The 23,528-nt window shown below is 43.4% G+C and overlaps 1 protein-coding gene across 2 annotated transcripts in view; it reads left to right on the plus strand.

The window, feature by feature from the left end:
- The window catches only part of LOC306940127 (uncharacterized protein), a 180,806-nt gene that overhangs the window by 73,432 nt on the left and 83,846 nt on the right, over positions 1-23,528 (plus strand). For both annotated transcript variants that reach the window (XM_079525118.1, XM_079525119.1), the window contains 11 exons: positions 1,072-1,716; positions 3,312-3,356; positions 4,545-4,664; positions 7,916-7,954; positions 8,075-8,128; positions 8,791-8,844; positions 15,776-15,883; positions 16,061-16,114; positions 19,321-19,374; positions 21,824-21,868; positions 22,463-22,516. In XM_079525118.1, coding sequence (XP_079381244.1) covers positions 1,072-1,716; positions 3,312-3,356; positions 4,545-4,664; positions 7,916-7,954; positions 8,075-8,128; positions 8,791-8,844; positions 15,776-15,883; positions 16,061-16,114; positions 19,321-19,374; positions 21,824-21,868; positions 22,463-22,516 — 1,272 coding nt within the window. The remainder of the gene's footprint in view (positions 1-1,071; positions 1,717-3,311; positions 3,357-4,544; positions 4,665-7,915; positions 7,955-8,074; positions 8,129-8,790; positions 8,845-15,775; positions 15,884-16,060; positions 16,115-19,320; positions 19,375-21,823; positions 21,869-22,462; positions 22,517-23,528) is intronic.

Here is a 23,528-nt window from a genome sequence, read left to right on the forward strand (position 1 = left end):
GCCCAGTTAGGGCCGGGCCTTAATTTTCTGGCCTGATGAGAACTCTAATGTGGCAATGGGGGCAGTGTATTGAGTGTACAGAGTTTGATGAGGGCCCAGGTAGGGCCAAGCCTTAATTTTCGGGCCTGTTGAACTCTAGTTTTCGGTGGCTGCACTAATAACTTTGGGGCAGGCCCATCTAGAGTTTAAATGGACAGGTATCAGTCAAAAGGGAGACATCGAAGAGGAAGGATGGATGGGGAAGGATCAACATATGGAATGTCAGAACAGGTCAGCTCCATATATGGAGATCTAAGAGTTTGAGGTCAGATGTAGAGTTGCTGGCCAATATTGATGACATCAGGGATCTGCATGCATGACCATATATGGTCATGCATGGGGTGACCAACCAACCGACTGACTGACGGGATATGCACGATTTCATAGTAAATGCGACATGCGGTCGCAACTAATCACCGTAGTCTTACCATGCATTACATGAACATTCCTGTCTGACGTTAAAGTTGATTGAGTGGATACTTGAGTGGATACTCTAACATTTCCTCGTATTTCTACGAGGAAATAATGTCATGCACATTTTTCCAGTGCAAAGATCCTGCTCCTGACATGATTGATTATTTATATGGAGAAATCCCATAATTTAGCATGCATCTCAATGTGTGAGAAGTACAGCGGCAGAGTGGAGTGGGTAGGGCATGTGGACAATTCTGAGATTTTACAAATCTGTTCTTTTTTAGCTTTTATATGAATCATGAAGCATTATGTTATAGGTCTATCTATGCCCTTAGCTCAGAGCTAAAGCTTTTTTTTAACCATTGTTTGGGTTAAAAACGTAAGTGGTTGTCATGAAACAGTGTTCGCAACAATACAACTTGTTTATGAAATGCTGTTTATCGTTCGCCTGTCCAATCATTTCTCCACAAGTCTGCCACAACAATGCAGACTGTGTAAACCAACACAACAAGACACCCGACATTAACTCAAACGTGTAAAACGGAGAGATCACAGTAATTAACTCTAATCCCGACCATCCCTCCATTCAGTTCTTATACTCTGGTTTCTTCCTTTCAGCAGAATGTCTTCCTGCGGCGGGGGACCGTTCGAGGGGACGGGACGTTGCCCTCGGGGACCCGTCGCACCGGAGGAGGATCGGTGGGCCGCGGGGACGTGTTTGTGGTGGACGAGGACACCGACCTGCTGGACCCGACCCTCCACAACGGCGGGGGGCACGTCCCGCCGATGTGGAAGCCCCCCCGACAGGACGCAGAGGGAAACCAGGAGGATAAGACCGAGTCCTCCTCCAAACACCTGGAGGAGAACATCACCACGGACAAGTCCAAGACCGAGTCAGGAGGAAGGGCTGTGCCCATGTTCCCCGGGAAACCGTCCGATGGCATCATCATCGATTTGGATTCGAGGCCCGCGCCCAAAAAGACCCCAGCGAGGCGTCCCGTTCCTCACGTCCCCACGGACCCTGAGCACCCGGACGCTAATGAACTGGAAGACGATGAACGGGTGAGGATATCGTCACGTAACTCTTATGTCCTCACCTCTGGTCGCCATGATGCGAATGGGGACAGGACGACACAAAGGCCTCATCGCGGAAACACAGTGACGGTTGTATCCAGGGATGGAGACCTGGTCCTTGGCTCAGATGGAAATACATACCGGATCCAGACTGGTCCCCCGGGACGAATGGGGCCCCCGGGGAAGGAAGTGAGTATAGTCATATACCCTTTGTGTTGTACAGTCCAGGGGTTCCCTGAACAGAATTATTTCATCACTGGAAAAAATCACATGTCTAATATTTATTCTTGGTCAACTTTGCTGTTAAATTGTTTTCGAATGTTGGATGAGTTAGAAAAAGGACATATGAACGAAGAAAAGTGAACAAAGTGAAAGAGACTACAAATGCTGGTCTCAATCAATTGCGGTATGAATGTAATTAACAAAGTTCATGCTGTGCTGTGCAACCATGTGTTGGTGGTGCACATGTCTTTGATGTAACGCTCGGAACAGACACTGAGATAAGTGTCGACGCCGTTTGTCCCAGCATTAGTCACTATATAGGAGGACAATCATGACTTATCACTTCCAGTCCTAAACGATTGGTGCAACAGAGCATCATCCATTTATACCATCCAATCAGAGCGCCGTATACCTGCATCCAGGAGGCGTGGTCATGCTGCTCAGGCCCGCAGGGGAAGACGGAACAAGGCCCAGATTGCACATCTGGTACCGTCTGGACCAGTGCAGTGGAGTCGGGCAGCTATAAAACCCTGGGATCACTCACCGCCATTACTGTGATGGATCCCGGCTGCAGGGAACATGAAGGAGGCATGCTATGAATCAGAGCTTGCACTGTAGTGTGGAGAACTGAAAGAATTATCTGTCAATCCCCCTCCGTCTGCTTCTTCTGCTGCTGTCAACCCTAGTGGATGATGCTTAATATGGGATACAGTAGGTGAGCAGAGGGCTGTCTAAAGTATCTAGGCATGATGCAGGAAAGGTGGCATTCCAGGAATTTTCATCTTGGCGTACAAATCCTGTATAGCGTTAGTTATGTTAAGAAGAAGATATCGCGCACACACACACACACACACACACACACACACACACACACACACACACACACACACACACACAGCCACCATGTGACACATCTCTCGGTTGCCTTGTTGACCATGCAAACATGCATTTCTTTCATGGAAATGAGATGCCAGAAAACAGTTCCACGTCTCCTCCATATACAAGCAGTTGTGACAATAACATGAACACATTCTGCACGTGTTCTCACCGGTTGACATTTATGAGGTTTGTGGTGTTACCAGGTACCACACAGAGCCATGAGCGAGGCAACACGAGTGGGTTAAATGCATGACCATAACATAGTTCTCCTTTGGCTGGGGAAAAGCTTGTTATCTTTTATTGTCGACTAAACTGTGATGAGAATAAGTGAATAGTTTTGGCTTTCCACTGACAGCAGGCTTGGAGTCAATGAGGCCCACAGAAGCCCGCAAAGCTAGGGGGGGTTTATGGGGGTCAGCTGCTCTGACTGGCTGTTTTCAGGCAGACGGTTTTGGTCTTTAGAAAGGTGTGACCTTTTAAGTGGGGGACAAAAAAGGAAGTGCTTTATTGAATTATGGGTGTGTTACTGTGTTTGGTGGGTTCTTGGTCTTAGACGTTTGTTTTTTGTCATTGCAGTTATGATACACGTATTCTATTATTGGATTTATATTTTCAGCTTTGCAGTTGCTTTTTTTTGTCCCATGTATTCCTACAAGTTGTCTAATTTTTACTGCCTTTTACAGGGTTGTGTGGGTGACCCTGGCTGGTCTGGGTTTAAAGGTGATAAGGTGAGCAGACCTACGTAACAGTTTTCGATAGCTTTAGTGGTTTCTGTAGTTTATGACCAAACGGCATACAATAATGTGTTAGTCCATTTGACCCTCTCTAGAATGAGCCACTGTAAAGTTTTGATTCTGAAACAAGAGTGTGTACCTTGTTTTACAACTCACCTTAACCTTTAGAGATTAATTTATTCACAGTCCTAAACTCCTGTCCATCCATCCCTTACTCCTTTTAACTCTATGTGCATCTGGTTTTTAGGCTGTAGTTCAGTATATGTACATGAAATCAGTTCTTCGCTGATGAAGTTGAAACTTCGAAACGTCTGCTTGACAACACAGTAAATACGCAGTGTTGGAAGGTGACGTCATATTTTGGTGTAAAAAATAGATATAACATTAAAGCAATCGCAGTAACGGGGGTCTCCCTCTCTTTAGTAAACTGAAAATAATTCAGGTCGGCAAATCCTAGTATCCAGTCAGTAGAGAGAACTTCCCGAAGATATATGACAATGATCCAGTTCCTAATTTCTTTATTTTATCACTTCCAATCTCACCTGTTTATTCTGTATCTTATACGAGTTTTAAAAACTAATAAATTATCGCAAACAGCACACAAACAGGACATTCATTACAGAGCCTTTTATTAGGTGCTAAGTATACAGAACGTTTCGACCTTGCGGTCTTCATCAGAGACGTTAGTCGTTCTGTATACTAGCACCTAATAAAAGGCTCTAAATGTCCGTGCTGCTCCAGTGTCCTCTCCTCCTTCTGCAACTTATGTCCTTGTACTGTACCTGTGAAGCACCGGATCAGCCGCTCCAGGCTTGAGGCGCGTTGGTATAGACTCCCTTTGTTCCTAAGGACATTCAAGACATTTTATACATTGACCCCGGTTTTCATTTCACTTTTATACTATAAATTCTGCATTTTTTTTACGAGTTCTTCCTCCTGATTGGGTAAAATTTGTATCCCTACAGTATATGAAAATGTATTTTCGTAGAGCTGGAAAGACATTACTTGTTACTAGTGATGTTTACTGTGGGAATATAGAACTATTTAACACAAATATTGATCCATTTGTATCTCTGAGAGTGTTGTTTGTGAATGGTCGATCTGTTTACATTTCTCTCAAAATGAACACTCAGGAGTCATGTTGTCTGTGTGTGTACGACCTTTCCTCTTCACCTTATGCAGGGTAAGACTGGGCCAGAGGGGCGTCCTGGACGAAGGGGTGAACAAGGGCCTCCAGGACTGCCAGGTTTACCTACACTCTACCTGTGGAAAAATACTGCAGAGGAGTGGGCTGCCTTCCAGGTAAGATGATAGTCCTATACCGCAAAACCCTTGCTAATGTAACTTAAGAATGGAGGATTTTAGGTCCGGAGTTAAATTATAAGGATTTTACTTTGTAATGCGGTCACACACTTAATCTGCCCAACTTGATTTTGCCATCCCATTTCAGTAAAAATCAAGAGTTTTGTCCAACTTGATTAGTTTGAACTAGTTTGAACCCTGTATGAACTAGTATGAACTCTGGATGTACGTACTTCCTAGAACTGGCTGAGCAGAGCCAGTTCTAGCTCGTATGGTGCCCTAGGCCAGGGGTTCCCAAACTGTGGTGCGCGAACGCCCTCTAGGGGGTGCGTGACATGAAAAGGGTAATGGCAGTTTTATGGTGTGATTTAGCACAAACGGCAAAATCTGGTAAACCACTGTTGTAAGGAGCTGTATAGAGCAGCTGCGGGAGTATACCGCAGCTGCATGTGTCTCAGTGCAGTGACATTCTGTGATTATTTGCCATAATCATATTAAAAATAATTATCATTGTCGGCCAAATGCAACGAGACTTGTTGTGTTGGGGGGTTCATCAGCTAGGTCAGGAGGAGGTAACAGGGGGTGCACGGCCAAAAAGGTTTGGGGACCGCTGCCCTAGGCGAACCCCCCCATCTCCCCTTTAGTGCCCAGCCTCCCATCTCACTCACTCACTCACTCACTCACTCACTCACTCACTCACACACACACACACACACACACACACACACACACACACACACACACACACACACACACACACACACACACACACACACACACACACACACACACTCTCACACACACACACACACACACAGTATTCTATGATCTAGACTAGAATGATCGTTTAATACAGTTCACAACACCAATTGATGTAGGATTGGTTTCCTAGTGATAATATTAGAATACAGCTGAATATTGTTGCATGTATTCTATTCCATACACAGCCATGTGCACCATGTGCACTTTTCATGGTGGGAATCATCTCGGAAGCATTCTAAATGATGATCAATGGCATTTGGCTATTCTGAGTGGCCAAACAGCATTGACCACGCCTCCAGGTCTTAAGTTAAGTAATAAGACCTGGTACTTAAGACACGCATAATACTGCCCTATGGGTTTAAGTGGTTAATATACAGACACTTGGATAAAGTGTCCATGAAATGACATCTCAACCTCCAGACAAGATGGCAACATCTTATCTGTGCATTAGGTGTAACATTTGTACACAGGCGCCGCCAACCACCCTGGCTTGGGAATCCTTCCACTACGACGCGATAAAACAAAACAGACGCTTTTGAATGTCATACCGGGCAGTGCAATTCAAAGCCCCCAACCCTGGACCAGGTGATTTCTCCTTTATCATCTGCTACCCTTCCATAACTCATGCTACAGACATGCTGTGCATCAAATGTAACCCACATATACTGTACATACAGTACATCGAAGCCCCCCCCCCCCCCCCCCCCCCCCCCCACACACACACACACACACACACACCAATGCTGAATGTTTGACCCCACACCGGTGCGTGTGAGCCCGTGCTCTTCTCTCATCTGTTTAATAGCTTTACTACTATGGTCACATCTGTGGGCTGTATAATAAAGCCACCACTATATCAGCATGATGGAAAACGGCATCTACGTTATTGAATAAAGATGCTGCAGAAGGGGGGGGGGGGGGGGGGGGGGGGGGGGGGGAGAAAAGAAAACATTGATAAGCTGTTGTCTTTTTGCTTCTTTTCATGAAGTGCAATTTGCTATGTTGTATGCTTTGAGGGGGCTCCAGGGAGTCCCCAGCCAAATGGACCAAATGGGTCTGCGAATCTTAGACTTAAATTACCAATCATTATACAGTGTAGATTTGGGCCCCAGAGATGAGAAATCCTATCAAATGGGGGTCTGTGGCCGAATGAATATCAAACTAGGGACCTTGAAATGAAAAAGGTTAAGAGTCACCGTATGGTGCAGTACCATAACTGTACAACTATTGAAGATAAATGGTAACACAGTTAAACACACAGATATGTATTAGTATGTATGTTTTAGCTCATGAGACAATGCGAGCGAAGAGAAGTCTTGTTATATAATCTTTGAAAGAAAATCTACATGGATGCTATTTTCTTACTTTTTTCCATCAATAGCTTATACTGATTGTTTGAATTTGAGCCCCTTTATCCGAAGTGCTTTACAATGTGCATTACATTGACCCATTCACACACCTACGGCAGAGGAAACTGTCTTGCTCAAGGATACTTGGACATTAATATTCACTGCCAGCCCTCCCCTCCCCCTGTTCCCCTTTGCCAGCCTTTTTCGTTATAACTTACCTTTTCAAGAAATATTGTGTTTAGCTTTTTTTTATCAACGTTTGAAAACAGTATGTTTCACCAAAAAAAGTAGGCCAATGTGGAAAGGGTGCCATTTCTTCTTACGCCTTTGATGGCAATTGGATGATTTGAGGCATTTTGTTCCAAAAATGTTTTGCAAAAATCCACCTGTTGGTGGCGCTATAACAGGCCAATGTGAAAAGGGTGGGATATAGTCCTCAGTCTAGTAGGAATGTGCGTGAAAGATTTCGCGTAAATTGCACGCTGCGTTCATGCCTTCGGCTGGTGGAAACAATAATTCTATTATGAACACGGTGCTGACTGGCGTTTCACTTTTACTCTGTGATAGAGTTCTCAAATTCTGCTCAAACCCGACCCTACCCCTCGGGCCAGCCCAGTTAGGACCAGGCCTTCATTTTCAGGCACTAGGGATGTCCCGACTTTTTTCATTACCGATCCGATCCCGATACCACAATTTCTATGTTAGCCGTGATCTCATGTTGTGTTATAGCTATCTAGCTATATATCTCGTTTTGTGTTTATACTAGCAGACTCCTCACTCATATGTGCACTTGCAGTTTGGGCAACTCAAAAGCAAACTCCACATACCCCAACATAGTGTCAACCTCTTACCTCTGTGTCGGATCGGTGGTTAGACTGGCATATTCGCCAATACCAGTATGATCCGATATGACAAATAAGGGCCGGTATGATACTTTTCCGATACCGATACAGTACCGGGACATCTCTAGTTGGCACCATTGGGAAAACTGCATATAGAACCTTGATGTATGTATGTGACATGAATTATGGCTTTGCATAATATGGATATGGATCTGCATCTAGGATATGTCTTTAAATTGAACTTTCACTTTCCTCTGCAACTTCATTTGATGCATTATTCTGTTATTATCCTCTGCAGCAAACCAATTTCTACCAGTTGATGCATGCGGGATGGCCTGTAAGTATGCTGTGACTACCTATACGGAGGCTAGCCTGTGGTTGTTAGTTGTTGCGTAACTTGTTTATGATGTAAGATCCTGTTTAGCTGACACCAAGTATCTCCTCCCTGAGCTTTCAGAGCAAAGAGGGCCTTGAAGGACCCCCCGGGGAGATGGGAAAGCCAGGCATACAGGTGAGACAATTAGTAGTGATTCATTATGTTTTGAATAAATCATTTGAGATGAAACGCAGTATTATGACAGTGGCTCAATGGATAACTTTAATCAATATGCAAACGTTCAGTGAAAATAGGCAAACATTTCATTTGGCAAAAATAGCCCATCTACAAGATCACAAATCATCACATTGCATTGCGCTGTGAGCTTGTAGATCAGCTCTTTTCAGCAATGAGATTTGGTGTGGAGGGAAAAAAGGAGGGGACCAAGTATAGACCCCAGTTATCCCCCGAACGACAAAGTATAGCAGGCAGCAGTATACTGTAAGTGATATATTTTTGTTAAAATTAGTGTTAAATAGCTTTATATTCTGGTAGGAATTATTGCTACAGTATACAGTGTTAGTTCAGTAACATGGGTCTCCCTGTATCACTTTACAATTTAGAATTTAGGCATTTAGCAGACTGATTTAATCCAGAGAGAGAGAGAGATTTGCAGTAAGCAAGAACAATACAAGGTAACATCAAATACATAGAAATACATCAAATACATACATAAATAGTCATCAAGAATTATAAGCAAGCTAAGAACCGGATATCTGTACAGTACTGTACTATCACTAACATGCACTGTCCCTGTAAAAAAAAATCAGATTAGTTTTTATGCTTTTCTAATCCAGGGACCGCCAGGTGAAGCTGGGGACCGTGGACGACCAGGGATGGCGGGGGAGATGGTAAGCAAAATGCCATCAATTCAGACCATCCAACATGCTAGAACATCCTGCTTAAAACAAACTAGAAACACCACATAGCGGTTTGTATGCCCTCCGCCAACCATTTGCCATTTACATCCGTGTCTGTCCAGATCCATGGCAGTGACGGCTTTCAAGCTATTTAATTAATGTGGGTTTTTTTTGTCCAAGTGGACGTTTGCGCCAAATGTCGTGAGATTCCCTCAAGGCGTTCCTGAGATATTGCGTTCACGAGAATGGGACGGACATTAGATCACAGTGACCTTGATCTTTGACCTACTGGGGGCCAGAAAAGGCCTCTATATCCTACTCTTCCCCACTGGCAGGTGCAGCCTCCATCCATAGAAGATGTATCGCCTCTATATCCTACTCTTCCCCACTGGCAGGTGCAGCCTCCATCCATAGAAGATGTATCGCCTCTATATCCTACTCTTCCCCACTGGCAGGTGCAGCCTCCATCCATAGAAGATGTATGGCCTCTATATCCTACTCTTCCCCACTGGCAGGTGCAGCCTCCATCCATAGAAGATGTATCGCCTCTATATCCTACTCTTCCCCACTGGCAGGTGCAGCCTCCATCCATAGAAGATGTATCGCCTCTATATCCTACTCTTCCCCACTGGCAGGTGCAGCCTCCATCCATAGAAGATGTATCGCCTCTATATCCTACTCTTCCCCACTGGCAGGTGCAGCCTCCATCCATAGAAGATGTATCGCCTCTATATCCTACTCTTCCCCACTGGCAGGTGCAGCCTCCATCCATAGAAGATGTATCGCCTCTATATCCTACTCTTCCCCACTGGCAGGTGCAGCCTCCATCCATAGAAGATGTATCGCCTCTATATCCTACTCTTCCCCACTGGCAGGTGCAGCCTCCATCCATAGAAGATGTATGGCCTCTATATCCTACTCTTCCCCACTGGCAGGTGCAGCCTCCATCCATAGAAGATGTATCGCCTCTATATCCTACTCTTCCCCACTGGCAGGTGCAGCCTCCATCCATAGAAGTGCATGCAAGTGACATATATCCCTCTTCGCCCGGCTTCCCTCCCTCGACATTAACCAACTGTGTTTGTATAGACGCTTGTACGCACATACAGATGAACGGACGTATGGACGTGAAAACATAATCGTTCTGCCTGCCATGGCTGTCCGCCAGCAAGGCCAGACATTCTTGTTGTCATACATAATTATTTTATACTCATAAATGTATGCCATCTTTACAATCGCTGTACTTTTGCTCCGTTTGCCTCGGATGTGCTGTTTAAATTGTTGTAGACTAGTCAGACTATAAACCAGTACTGAAAACAAATCCAAGCAGTTGTTGCCCTTAAAACTATGTGAATATGAATCTAGACAGTCTCTCCATCTAAGCATAGCGTGTGGTTAAGATGCAAATCTCCAGTATGACATAACCATCCTCAAGTATTTTTTATGGCTAAATTAAGAGGTTCCATATTTTTTGTCAGAGAATTTGATCAAACTGGGTCAGAGATGACCCAGATTTTACTGTTTTATAACATTGTTTAATAGGCATCACATTCGCTCAGCGAGACATTGCTTTTTCTCTCCCATATGGCCTCAACTTCTAATTAAAGAAATCTGCGGGCTAAAGAATTCAGCTTGAAAAATTTGAGATATTTGGCATTTTCTGAGTGTCACATGTCTCTCATCTGTCTCTGAATTCACGGAATGTCTGCATTTGTATCCGTCTGTCTGTTTGTCTGTACTGTTACATATCTCGAGAACCTTCAGAATGATCAACTTCAAATGTGGTGTGTATTGCTGAGGACCCAAGGGAGGGCGGCGAGGGTCGTCGTGCCAAGTATGAAGTCGGTCGGATCAGCGGTTGTCCAAAAATATCTATAAATCTACAAGTAATTGACTTCAAACTTACCAAAGGGGCATTCCTTCCTGAAGGTCCATGCATTACGACGGGCATCACAGATCACACACGTACATAAACATAGGACATAGGTGCCTGCTCATGTATTGTCTTATGCTTAGTTTACAGTGGTGGAAAGTAACTAAGCATTTATTTACTCAAGTACTGGCCTTAAGTACACGTTTGAGGTATTTTTACTTTAGCAGACTTTTTCCATTTCTTTTACTTTTACTTGGCAAATACTAAAGTTTTCAAATAATTGTAGTGGAGTAAAAAGTACAAACTTTTTACTCCACTACGATTATTTGAAAACTTTAGTTACTAGTTACTTTGTAGATTTTGATTTTGAGAAGTTCAGTCACACGAGAGAGACTCGGAGTAGAACCGCTGCTCCTTCGCCTGGAAAGGAGCCAGCTGAGGTGGTTCGGGCATCTGGTTAGGATGCCTCTCGGGCGCCTCCCTAGGGAGGTCCTCGACGCACGTCCCACTGGGAGGAGACCCCGGGGCAGACCAAGGCGCAGTTGGAGGAAACACATCGACTCACTGGCCTTGGAACGTCTCGGGGTCCCCCAGGAGGAAGTCACTGGTGTTGCTCTGGAGAGGGAGGTCTGGAGCGCTCTGGTGGAGCTGTTGCCCCCGCGACCCGACTATGGATAAGCGGTTGAAGATGGATGGATGTATTATTGCAGTGTTGTTTTTGGCAGCATATTTTAGTTTTAGTCATAGTCTCTTCAATAGTTTTCATTCAGTTTCAGTCACATTTTAGTCACCTGGAATGTTTTAGTGTCTAGTTTTAGGCCCTCATTTATCAACCGTGCGTACGCCAAAATATGGGTGTACGCCGAAATTACCGGCATTTTTTCGGCATTTACCATTTGCGCCAACGTTTGATTTTGAACTTGAGCCAAGACAAAAACCACGTCTGGTCGGGAGCTGTCGTACGCTTTGTCCTCACCTGTTTTTCTGTCGTAGAACAGCGGAGCAGCATTGTTTGACCAGCTGAGAGGCTGTCACAGGCATCTAAACATATGTATTCACTCCTAAAATGTTTATATAAAACTGTATAGGTATATATGGGCTAAATACATATAAGATGTGTCTTTGTGTCATATGAAATTAGTAGGAGATTTCCAACTTTACAAGTAATTAAAATCGCGCAATTAAAAACAATGTTTTGCCAATGTTGCAAGCCATTTAAACAGTGTTTTGCATGAGCGCATACATGCGAGGATTTGGGCTGTCTGTGCTGAAATATTTCCATGACGGGACGTTGGAGAGTAGGCTACTATAGGCTAGTGCAGCTGCGGAGAGTCCCAACGTGGGTAGCCTATACTGTAGCCTAATCTACAGCAGGCCAATGTCTTTCTGGAGTTACTGTATGTGCAATCTCCTCCTCGTTTAATAAACCTGACGCGTCGCTCGAATGCCAAATGTACCGTGCCAGCGCAAGTGGGAACAGGCAACAGCATCGGAGATAGGTAGGCTATACCCAGCCAGCCCACCACCACCAGTGCCCAGCCACTGCAGCGACTGCGAGGCAATCTAAATACTGTCGAACGTGCGGTGCATGGTCAGTTGGTCACGGTCACGGACGGACCACAGTGATAGAGAGAGACAGACAGACAGGACAGGAGGAGCACCTATGCAAAACAGCAGCGTGTGTGTGCCTATTTGTTATTTAATTCATGGTTCACAGGTTCAGGTTTTCGTTCACTAATATATCGTGTTGTATATTAAATTAAAAAGACTTTAATAATTTAATATACAACTAACAACACACAGTGACAGTTGCTTCTTGCTTGCAAATTGCGATATGTGCGTGCGTGCGTGCGGGGGGGTGAGTGAGGCAGGCAGCAAGGGAAGCGAAGCGAGAGGAGAAACAGACAGGGTAGGCCTTTATACAGCTTTATTTAATTCATGCAGGTTTATTTATTTAAGATACAACAAGTTGCAAGTTGCCTTAGTTGCGTGTGCGTGCGTCTGTGTATGAGAGAGGGGGCAGCGAGGGAACCTTTTTTTTCTTCCTGTAACCATGGTTTCCAGGTCGTATGGCAGTTGTTCATGTCGCAAAAACGAGGGCGAGGCTTGATTTCATAGGGCGTGCCAGATAGATTTCAGCCGTCACATTTATTAACGTCGGAACGAAATTAAGGAAGAAACAGCTGTCTGCGATCACTTTGTAAATGCCGACCCGACGTGGGTGTACTACGAATCCTACACTCGAATTTGGGGCAGATTTTACACTCGATTGATAAATGAGGGCCTATGTCTACTAAATATCATAAGATTTTAGTCGACTAAAATGTATTTTGGTGGGCCTTGATTCCGTCGTAATGACTGTTTTTACACTTGCTGAAAATAGCCGATCTACAAGCTCACAACGCTTCGCAGCGCGACGCGTTGTGAGCTTGTAGATCTGCTATTTTCAGCATGCAACCAAGTGTAAAATGACTTATACTGGATCTCTTGTCCACTAGTTCCTTCCTAACATTTTAGTCTAGTTTTTATTTGTTGACGAAATTGTCAGTATATTTAGTCTTAGTTTTAGTCATCATAGCTTAGTTTTCATTTAGTTTCCATTTAGTTTTCGTCAGTGAAAAAAGGTAGTCAACGAACATTTTTCGTCTTAGTTTTAGTCGACAAAATCAACACTGCATTATTGATACTTTTACTTGTTTGCACCCTGTTGTCGTGCACCACAAATAGCTTATCTACAGGTACAAGTTCAGAACACGGAATGTGTCGCGGTGTGACACATTCTGAGCTTGTAGACCTGCAGTAAGAGGCCCTGATGGCGAGGTCGCGTGCACGCATCCCCCTGGGTGACGGCAGACGCTAGACTGCTGGGCGAGTGCTGGCTCTTTGGCATGGGGTGGTCAGATCAACATAATGGAATGAATTCTGTACTGGCCATATATGGAGCGTGTCTTGATTGTACAGGGTTTGATGAGGTCAGATCAACATATGCTAGGAAGGACGGGTGGGGGTGGATCAACATATGGAATGTCAGAACAGGTCAGCTCCATATATGGATATCTAAGGGTTTGAGGTTTGAGGTCAGATGCAGAGTTGCTGGCCAGCTCCATATATGGATATCTAAGGGTTTGGGGTTTGAGGTCAGATGCAGAGTTGCTGGCCAGCTCCATATATGCAGATCTAGGTGATGATCCAGTGTTCTGTGAATTGATGTCACAAGGTGCCGCGTGACCATATATGGAGGTGTGATGTCACGAGGCGTGACCATATATGAAGGTGTGACGTGACACACGGAAATGCAGGTTTTCATAGTAAATGTGACCTACAGTCGCAATAAGCTATTTTCAGCACACGACGACAGCAATGCGCAACTGCAGAAACATATACATTGCTTTGTCTATGGTATACCTCAACTGAACTGTGCAATATGCCATGGTGTTGCTCAATGCTCACGACATAATGGAGGAGAGACAACTTCACTTCAAAGCCTTGTGTGGTTTAAGAATTTTTTCCCATTCGAAAATAGCTAGTGTGTGTGTGTGTGTGTTGTGTGTGTGTGTGTGTGTGTGTGTGTGTGTGTGTGTGTGCGCGCGCGAATATAATCGTGTGTAGTCTGAAACCTGTTCCAGAAACCACTCGTCAAGCTGCACATCTACATGTTTAATACCGTCTATTTAACTACAGGCCAACATCTTCATGTGTATTTACTGCATCCATGAAAAGCTGCTGCCGAAAATCAAACGCTGTCCACACTCCACAGCCAAGATCTGACGGGTGGTTTAATTCAGTCTGGTTCCGTACATGTTTTCCACCTGTCTTCAGTCAGAGGAATTTAAACAATAAAATAAATCTAACGTGTGGACAATATGCTGCTAGCTGAAGGCCATTTGACAAATTACTACTAAAAGTTATTACTGGAAAAAGCCAGAGCCTTCGCAACTTCCAGTACCTTTTATCAGAATCACTGCCAGTGTAGACATATATAATGCTGTAATTTCACCTAAAGTAAATCCGCTTGGATTTGCTGCAACCTCTCTCCACCATTAATATCCTCATAAATCATGTGCTATTATTTCTTTCTTGACAATTCTTGGCCGACTAGCCTGCAGCAAGTGAAATGATAAAGCAGGGGCTCTCAAAGTAGGGATCCCCACGGCCCACGGGTACTTGAAGGGAGCCCCCAGCAAAAACACAAACACCAACATTTCCCAAACACTGGGTCGGGACCCAATTTGGTTTCCTACAACATTTTTCAATTATTATTTCAAAGAATTATATACATTTTTAAAATCTCAAAGAAATCCCATGAATTGGCTCGAGATTCCACCGAAGTGGATAATGCGGCACTCCAAAGTAAAGGATGCAAGACTGACTCAGATACACATTGTTAATGATTGAGAATGTGTCTTTTTAAATCTGCTCTGAGGAAGGCTGAGGCCGAAACGCGTCGAGCGTTGTCAGTAAATAAAAATGTGTATCTGATTCTGAGCTAGTCTTGCATCCTCTACTTTGAAGTGTTGCTTTTTCCACTTGGGTGCCGGTGGTATGTTGATCCTAGTTATATCATGTATAACTGAGCAACCGCTGCCTAAACAAAGATGTCATCCAGAGGAAGCGTGCGGTTCGCACCTGCCTTTTATTTCTAAATCCCAACAATAATAACACTCAGGAACTTAAGATGACGTTAAAATAGAAGATCTACTGAAGCTCACAATGTACTATCACATTGCCACACATTGTGAGCTTGTCGATCGGCTATTTTCAGTAGTTCGGGTCTTGGGGAGACATCACATTTCTCTTTAGGTTTATGGTATCGAGCTAAAAGGTTTTGGGAACCCCTGGTTTAAACAACTTAAACCCTATTATATTTTGCTGCTATTAGAAAATAAGGGGTGACTGGGGGTCCCTGGCACGGAAAGGGGGGTCAGTGTGGCCAAATACATTTTGGGGTCCTTGAAGGGAAAAGGTTGAGTGAATAAATGAATGAATAACTACTCGCAACGTATGTTTCCATGGGGCTGCTTGTTGACAGGAGGGTGTGCTGTGTTGCAGGGTGAGCGAGGACACAGGGGCGTCCCTGGCCGACCGGGGGTACCAGGGAGAGATGGGGAATGTGGACTGGATGGTCAACCTGGGTCACTTGGACTTCCTGGACCTCAGGTGGGGGTCAAAGGGCACGAATGGGTGTAAAGTGATTTAATGTACCTGTGCTCGAGCATCCAGATGACATCTGTTGAATAGAACAGCCTCTGGTTCACAATGATCTGTGTGTGTATATTGTTATTACTTCCTTCACTTTCTTTCTATATTTTTCCCCCCCCAAAATAATTTCTCCAGGGTCCCCTGGGATACAGAGGAGAGCCAGGTTCCAAGGGAGAAAATGGGGACGAGGTACAAAATCCAACTTAAATCTGTTTTCGTTTTTAAAACACCGCAAAAACATGCAGTGCACTGCCTCTCCCTGGCCAGTCGGGGCACCTGATGGAGGGGAAAGGAAATGGTTGGAATAACTTGTTCCTTCCACGTGCTAAGTCCAAATAGGGGAAACTCCCCCCTGTCAGGTGAAAAGAAGCAGCTTGGACTCCTCATGCATTGAAGGAAGCATGAGGTCCGTTGCTCTCCCCAGGTTGCCAGAGGGAGTGTAGCGCTAAGGATTACAATTAGACAATTGACACTGGGTGTTATTATTATTTTTTTCAAAATGAAAGCGTGTTGATACAACTCTTAAGGGTAGTTCTGATTGTGATGAGCCAAGTTGAAACCTGCAACCACACTAGAATAGAAAGAACTGTGGTTTGCAACATTCTCAAACTGAACAGTCCACATCAAGGTGACGAGCGGAGGCCGTTTCCATAGCAGCAGTACTTGTCACGTCATTTCCACTTACTTCCAGCATCGGTCATCACAACAACCTCTTATTGTCTCCACCAGGCCGAAGCCATGGGGAGAGAGTATGTTTTGCACTCCGTCCGTCCGTGTGTCCGTTACCAGTGAATCTCCTGCACTGTTGGCCCGATCCATGCCAAATTTCGCGCACACACACTCCCTGGATGCCAATGATGAACCTCTGTTTTCCAGAACGGCCTGTTATAGCGCCACCAGGAGGCCGACTTTTGTAAAACACATTTTTTGCTATTACACCTCTACATTTTGTCCAGAAAACCCGCAAATCGTTACACGGTATCTCTATTCTCTATAGTCATGTGCTCAAGATGGATCTGTCCGATATTTCATATTCCATCCTAATTGGCTAACATTGGCTTTCAAAGTTTGCAGGACTGGCCCGTTCACGCACTTTCCTACTAGGCTGAAGAATATATCCCACCCTTTTCACATTGGCCTGTTATTCAGCTATGTATTCAGTGTTGCATTGGTCATTGCACGTGGTACACACTGTCCCCCTAATATTTTTCAGGAGCACGAGCGCACGCACATGCATCGATTTAAAACAACCTTAAGTTCACACCTCAAAGTTTACAAAGGCTGCCGAGTGCCGAGTATCACACACAAATTAGCATGGGAATGAGCCTGTTTGCATTGGTGATTTGATCTCTGGTGGGACGTCCCACCAGAGATCAAATCACCAATGCAACACTGTACAGTATGTAATATATTCCGCTTAATTCATGTTATATTGTGTAGACGACCAACTAATTCATGTTATATTGTGTAGACGACCAACTACAGTAGCTCATTCCCTCCGGGCCATGGGATATAAACAGTGTTGCATTGGTCATTGCACGCAGTACCACACTGTCCCCACAAACATTTTTCAGGAGCACGCACAATCGCACATGCATCGATTGCAAACAACCCTGAATTTCGCACCTCAACAGAGTTTATAAAGGCTGCCGAGTGTCACAGTCACCAGCGTGCATTAACATAGGAATGAGCCTAAATTTAGTATGCATATCAATAGCCCATTGTGTGACCTGGCTGTGATAAGCGACGTGCGTGTGGCGTCTTTAAAATAGCGTGGTTCCAAATATATAACACTGGATATAAACAGCAGACATGTTTGTCCCTCCCGTGTACAGGAACAAAACGTGCGTGAACTATCTGACAGTATTTTCCAGATAAGCAATACTATTATGTTTTGTACATGGAATACATGTGTTGTGATGCCATTAAGGTATGTCAGTGCTCTGACTGGTCAAAACTTTGACCAGATGAAGAGCCTTGGCTCGAAACGTTGTCAATAAATATATCTTTTGGAGCATATGAGTGTGCGGGTTCCCTTCTCTTTTCCAACATAACAGTTGCGACAGATAAAGAAATCATAGTAATGGCTGTGGCGTATGATATGCTCTGGAACTTGTTGCTAGCACTTCAACAAGTCGAATCTCATGAGACTCAATCAGTCGGCATCAGTCAGCCTTGGACGGGGTAATTCAGGCCGTTACAATTTTTCTCTGTAGTATTCCAAAATGGTTTCACCCCGTCGCAAATCTTCGGTCTCGAGTAGGCTGTACAAACATTGTGGGACGATTTTCACATTCAAAGATTAATTAAAACTCAGGTGGGGGTAGACTACACTCGTTAAGTATTTTGTATTAGTTATTTGGGGAACATGACATGGTGACAAGGAGCTTGAGCCTGCAATCAACATTTTTTATTATAGGCCTGCAATTTTATTACCATTTTGATAACCAGCTATTCAAATGCTTGCCAGAGAGGATGTACAGCTGTACAGTACATCCAAAACAACTTCAGCATGTGTCCCTTGAGCATGGATGGGTTCCAGTATGAGAATTAACAGGACAGCGGAAATACATTCTGAAAACGTCATGATTTGAATAAACATAGTCTCCTGTACTGTATATCGCATACACAAGGGGCTGTGTATTGCAAGCACTTGGAAGTTGTCTATGTATCAAAACATTGGTGAATGGATGGATGAATTAATGAATGACTTTCATGTCTTGTCTTAAGACCCATCCCTTATGGGATTATAAGAGAATTATAAATCACAAACTTTGTTTGCTTATCCCAAGTAATCAGCAAATCATGATTTGTGTTTGCGTCACGTCATTTAACTCTGTGTACAAAAGGAACCAAACCATTCGGTTACATTTGTACACTTTTTACAGTGAATGAACACTAAATATTTAAGTGTTTACTTTGACCTGACTGCATAAATCCTATCATGTGTGGCACGGTTTTGAACACGGTTTTCCTGAGCAAGTGCTGACATGTTTACCATTGACCTAATGGAGCCTACCTGCTTGCTCAGGGGATAAGTCTGTGTCTAGGTGAGACCTTTGACACAATTTAAATGTTTCAATAGAAAAGTAGGGAGACAAAACAAAATACTACCACCCCATTGTATACGTTATATTGTATTAACATACTGTACTCTACCCCATACAGATTGGACAAAATTAAATTTTATTCAATAGAAAGGTTACATAGTGCTGCTTTAACCACTGAGAGCTTGTGACTAAATGCCTAAATGGATCCATTGGAACACAGGTTCTTTTTTCCATTCCCTGAAAAGTAACGGTTTTGGACAAAGTTTCCACCCAACAGCGGCAATATGAAATTCTTGAAGGGAGGTTTGATACCTTAAATAATGATTTTATCCTCTACTTATCAAGGGTCGTAATGGAGCCACGGGTCCAAGAGGAGATATCGGTGACATTGGCGAGAAGGTAATATTTAGATAAACATGTATGGCCTGTAAGAGCTAAGTCAATGCTTGGATTCTTAGATGGTAGTATACTTGCATGTAATGACACATTTGCATGATATGACAAGTAAAAGACAGCAACCAACACAATGATGCAGCTTTGGCTTCATCCTGATATGATGTATTTAGACACCCGTCATATCAAGAAATATATGATAATATAACCACCAGTGATATGACTCATTTAGATACACATCATATGAAGACATATGTACCTAACCATGACGGTGTGCACAGTGTACCAGAATGGAAACGCCACATCATATCCAGCCCAGGCCATATCATGTACAGAATATATGGTCAATTGTTATAAGAAAATTACACTTTAAATCCAGGCCATATAATGTACAGAATATATGGTATATGGTAAATTATTGTTATAAGAAAATGACAATATAAAGGCAGTTATATGTTCATCCAACTGGGAAGTTAAGAGCATTCAGCTGGATATACTGCCACCTAGTGGCTAAACCTCATACAGGAGAGCTAGTGTCCACTTACTGTACATTCAGTTAAAAAGCATGCCCAAACGGCCAATTATAACATGGGCCCGGGAGGGTTAACTATACATTACATGTATTTCTCATTTGTACATTGCAAATTGGACTACACTTTAACCTTATATGCTGCCTTCCTCAGAATGTCTTATACATGTTTGAGAGGTGCTAGCCCCTTCTATGTCCATCTTTGAGGGTTTGTGTAAACACAAACATTGTTTTGTTACCACACCTATGACTAGTTTTGAGTGTTTGTGTAAAAGAACTAGAGTGTAAACACAAACATTGTCTTGCTACCGTATCCTATGACTATTTTTGAGTGTTTGTGCACATTAGGCCAGTGTAAACACAAACATTGATGACAAAAGTGAGGATCTGATTGGCCAGTATGAGATGATGCATGATGATGTACGATGATAAGAGCACCCCTCACTTCACACAGGAGTGATTTTTTTATTGTATTTCTCATAATCTTAATAAACCTCTTCTATGGCGTAGCCCTGCCTGAGGTCAAAGGAAATGAACATGACGGAGTAGCCCTGCGATCTCATAAACCTAATATGGCCAAGAGTGGATTCATTTCCCTTTTGATGAGCGGTAGATATTTGATTTCCCATGCGGGAGAAATGGTTTTGAATCCTGGGTATTTCAGATGCACTTCATAGACCTCATTGTATTATCTTGCATGTACTCATCCATCCCCTTCTCTCATCTCTCATCTCATGTGGTTTCATGGGACCTAAAGCAAAAAAAGAATAATAAAAGAATCACACCCGTGTGAAGTGAGGGGCGCTCTTATCATCGTACATCATCATATATCATCTCATTCCGGCCAATCAGAATTTGTGATCTTACCTATCACAGAGACAAATTATTACGCTACCTTTGCACGGTCAGTATACCGCCTTGATCCTACAAATACTTAGTTAACAGCTAAGCGCTCAAACCAGCGAGCATTCATCTATACTCCTCCGCCCTCTTGGGGGGGGGGCGAAACGGGAGGGGCGTTGATAGGGGGTCTGTGGCCAGGAGGGGGCTTATTAAAATAACCCCGCAGTAATTAGCCCCCTCAAACGACTCGCCTGGGGGAGCATCATTGCCGGCCTCCTTATCTTCAATGTTTGTGTTACACAATGTGTGTACACAAACACTCAAAATTGTCCATTCATCGTCAATGGCATTTAATGTTTGTGTTAGGACAAAGTATGTGTTCACACACACACACACACACACACACACACACACACACACCAAAAGCTGGACATATGAGGTGCTATTGCCCCTCAAAATAGCTGATCTGGGACACCCGCTGGTCTAGTGGTCCAGGCGCATGCCACATTATAGGCTCTTGCGTGACAGCGTGTCGCGTGTTCGAGTCCCGTTCATGACGACCTTTGCTGCAAGTCTCTCCCCTTCTCTCTCTCTCCCTCTTTCCTGTCTGTCTTCACTGGAACTATCAATAAAGGCACAAAAGCAAAAAAGAAAATATTAAAAAAAAAAGCTGGTCTGCCTGCTCACAACACATTGTAGTGTAACGCGTTGCCAGCATGTGGATTAGCAACAAAGTCCAGATCAAGCTTAAGACATATGCATTGGGACTAATTCACTCAACTTACCCTACCAGTGTTTTCAACCTGTATCCACGAGCACATACTCATGCACGCATTCACCCACACGGCACAAACAACAAAGCATATGTACTCACCTGAATAATCATGCACTTTTATTCCTTTCAATGTAACAGTATTCATGCATTTGTCAGAGTTGGACTACCATTCGGGTTGTCGGAAGTTGTCCGTTTATGCATTCTGAGTTATCTTGAAGTCCTGTAACAAATTGCTGTATTTGCTGTTCACTGTACTTTTAGTAGCTACAGTACATTCTGCTCCAATGTGTGTTCTCGTCCATGTTCAGGGTTCAATCGGTCTGTCAGGTCCAGCAGGCCTTTTGGGTCCACCAGTGAGTACCCTTTATTGAATTATGATAGCATGTATCTATTTAGTTTCTGTATGAGTAGAGTGGGAGCTAAATTAAACTTACACATTTAAGATTTGGAGCCAAGATGTCTGGAGGCAAACAATTTCTGTTATATCTTTGGTACTGTATGAATCAAGTTATGCATACACATAAATGGGCTCTATTCTAAACTAATTACTAGCTTACTAATATTTATACTATTTGTAATGTTTGTTTTGATTAATATATCAATTTGAAGCAGGTTAATGTTTTTAGATGAGTGTGGAGGTGTTGTGAGGTGTTGTGACTCGTGTGCTCAGTAATGGAACTCCTGCATACAATAGTACAGAGTTAGATGTACTGTAGTATGAAGGCCAGAAATTTGCCATGAAAACTTCCATTTGTAATTGGAACACATTTATGAAGGTAACTTAGCTTATATTATGCTGGGATAAACATAAGATATGGACTTACAGTTTTGAAATATTAAGTATTTGCATCAACCTATTCTGGAACTGAACAAATCAGGCTTTTCTCGTATTTTAGTGACAGCTATGTTATCAGTAGTATAAAGCATATTTTGGATCCTTCCTCCAGGGACCTCCAGGTATCCGAGGTGGTTACGGGCCAGATGGACCCCCAGGGCCTGATGTGAGTTTACTATTTTCTTGCACTAAATCTTGCTCATTGTCTGTCGGGTGGAAACCTCATTATGTCCAAAACTGTTACTTTCCAGGATTTAAATCCAAAAATAGCAAAAATACCATGTCATCTACAAGCTCAAAATAACGTTGCTTTGAGCTTTGAGCTGATTTTGATGCTTTTGGGTGGCGCTGTAGAATGATCAAGTAGGACATTAAAGGGATATTCAGTGATTTCACTTAATTCAAATATCACTTATTTTTTCTTATTTTTTGGATAATCCTCCCTACTATAAAGTGTGCTGACCATATAAGGAGTTCCTCCCTGTCCCCAGTGAGCCCCTGGGGTCAAAAAACCCTAGTTTCGGTTTGGGATGAGAGGGGCCTTCCTCCAATCATGATCGAGTGGGGCAGGCTTTGGTGCACGTGCTGTTGGTCTGTTGTACTTCCCCCACTGTAGAGCGTGTGCATGTGCACATCTTGTTACCGGGAGGACCGGGGTCTTTTCCAAATCACCCAAATCACTGAATGCTCCTTTAAGTTATATAAGAGGTTTCTGCCCGACAGCAACGCCACAAAAATATCTCTGGCTCTTCTTGTTATCCTTTGTTACATTTAAGTCATTCAGGCATAGTTTGACCTTGAGTTCCTTACTATAGTTTATACAGTACGTAGTCTTTCATATGGTGAACATCATTCTGTTGGTCTTAACCGCTATAACCGCAAACAAGTAAATAATTTTGAAAAGCTACTACATCATTTACGTAACATAATTTCATCATTTATTTTCGTCTTTTTTTTTTACATTCCCAAAATTGGGACAGAAAGCAAGGCAGAAAGTGTTTATGGCACTCGATGATAACACCATCGTCACCAACTAAATGTCATGTAACAGCCTGCAGGTTGATTTTAATGCAGTGGTTCTCAAAGTGAGGTCCAGGCTGGACTCTATGGGGTTCCATGAGGGGTTTCCAAACCCTTTTACACTTACAGGTCTGTAACTCGGAGTACAAATGGATCCG

Source organism: Electrona antarctica (genome assembly GCF_951216825.1).
Source record: "Electrona antarctica genome assembly, chromosome: 16".
Lineage (NCBI taxonomy): Eukaryota > Metazoa > Chordata > Actinopteri > Myctophiformes > Myctophidae > Electrona > Electrona antarctica.